A 1,720-nucleotide genomic window follows, 5' to 3' on the forward strand; every position below is an offset into this window, starting at 1 on the left:
TCCGTAACAGAGCACGCGTACAGATTTCAGTAAGCTACGTATAAAATTGTTCATAACTGCGAATAAAAAAGTTCATAAGCATTTAGTGTGTACACATTTTTATTTTGTTCATCTGTAGAAACAATATTATCCCTACGCACGCTTCAGGATTACATTTTGCAATGGACGAAAATTCCATTTAAAGTATGGGCGCTTGCCTTTCCAATCCGCGTCGGGTTTTAAATGTGCCTAAAGTTAGCTAAGATAGGCAAATTTTAGCCTTTTTTCTGTATTTTGTCCGATATTATGGCACATTACTGTATTTTTTTTTGTTTTTGCTGCTGTAGATGAAGCAAGAACTCAATGATGCCATGTGGTCTAGCAGCCGAGATTGGGTTGTGGAGAAGTTGGGCCTGGACATCAGCGAGGAGAAGCTGAAGCAGGCCTTCCGAGTCGCAAACCTGGCGACAGTTAATTTACCTACGTCGAACGCCCCGAAGATGGGGCCATTCAAGATCATGGGGGTGAGTGGACAAAGTGAACAAACGGAACAAACTATTTCGTCAACACGGTCGGCGGCGCGTCGTTTGTACGACTTGAATTTTCTAAAGTGTAGGCGGTTAAATATACCAGGTGGCTGATTAACCCCGCACACTTTTGTACTATGCAACCCGCCCGCACGGCTCCAACCGGGACTGCACACCCACCCCACCAGGCGCTGGGGACCGGCTCCAAGCGCCAGCGCGTCGCTCCGCCACTGTTGTTGCAGCCACCGCCCTCCTGGGGCGTTACCGCCGTCGCCGAGCTCGTCTCCCCGCGACCTCTCTCTGGCCAAGGGGGCAAGCACTCCGACTTCCACTCCGGGGGCCGGGGTTCGGTACCGTCCCTGGGACAGCGGCCCGGCCAAGTCGATTGTTTTCATTTTCATCCCTTGCAAAATATTGTCTGAAGATTGTCTAAGGCGCCAAAGTCTGGTAACTTGTTGCCAATCCGCAGACAATCGGCAGTCAATCTTCAGTCTAACTGGGCTGAGGATACACTGCGGATAGACTGTAGCCTGACTGTGGGTTGTCTGACGTTTGTTTGCCGTTTGTCGATGAGGATGGTCAGCCGTTTGGCTGCGGTTTGGCTACCGATAGACTACTGATTGACTGACGATGACCTGCCGTTACACTGCGCTTTACCTACTAATTAACCGTCACCCTCGTCAAGATTTAGACAACATTCAGGCTATTACTTTGCCTCGGGAAGTAGCACCTCGGTGGGAAATCCCTAGCAGCAGATCGGCAGGTCCACCTAAGGAGGTACTTGGAGGCAGGCACCCGTTACTTAACGTATTGTCGTTACAAGTTCCCGGCACGAATTTGAATGCCCGTAAATAATTTTGTTACGTTACTGTAACGTAACTTAATTGAAGCCATTTACGTTACACAGCATTTGGAGAAATAACGTATTTGAGGAAGTAGTTTTTTAGCGGTCTTTCAGTGCAAGGGGCTCGGCTTATAGCTCATGAAATCAATAACGTGGGATATTGGGGAGCATCTCGCAGGGCTAGCGAAATAATAAATAAGTTACATTTTTGTAAAATTACATTCGTTACGTTACCGGTTATAAGTTACTTAACGCAACAAATCAATTTTTGTTTGTACACTCGTCAAAACATTTAGCGGTCCACTTTTTTACGCGTGGATTAAATTATCTCCCCTAGCACCTAGGAAGTCGAGATTTGACGTAGACATGC

General features: G+C 47.3%; 1 protein-coding gene across 1 annotated transcript in view; it reads left to right on the forward strand.

The window, feature by feature from the left end:
- Positions 1-1,720, forward strand: part of LOC113215305 (SET domain-containing protein SmydA-8-like) — a gene marked incomplete in the record, with an annotated part of 78,663 nt that overhangs the window by 59,645 nt on the left and 17,298 nt on the right. The window contains 1 exon segment of the mRNA XM_052273382.1: positions 327-503. Within this exon segment, the coding sequence (XP_052129342.1) occupies positions 327-503 (177 nt within the window).

This window comes from Frankliniella occidentalis, unplaced genomic scaffold (genome assembly GCF_000697945.3).
Source record: "Frankliniella occidentalis isolate FOCC.00 unplaced genomic scaffold, Focc_3.1 Scaffold267, whole genome shotgun sequence".
Classification (NCBI taxonomy): domain Eukaryota; kingdom Metazoa; phylum Arthropoda; class Insecta; order Thysanoptera; family Thripidae; genus Frankliniella; species Frankliniella occidentalis.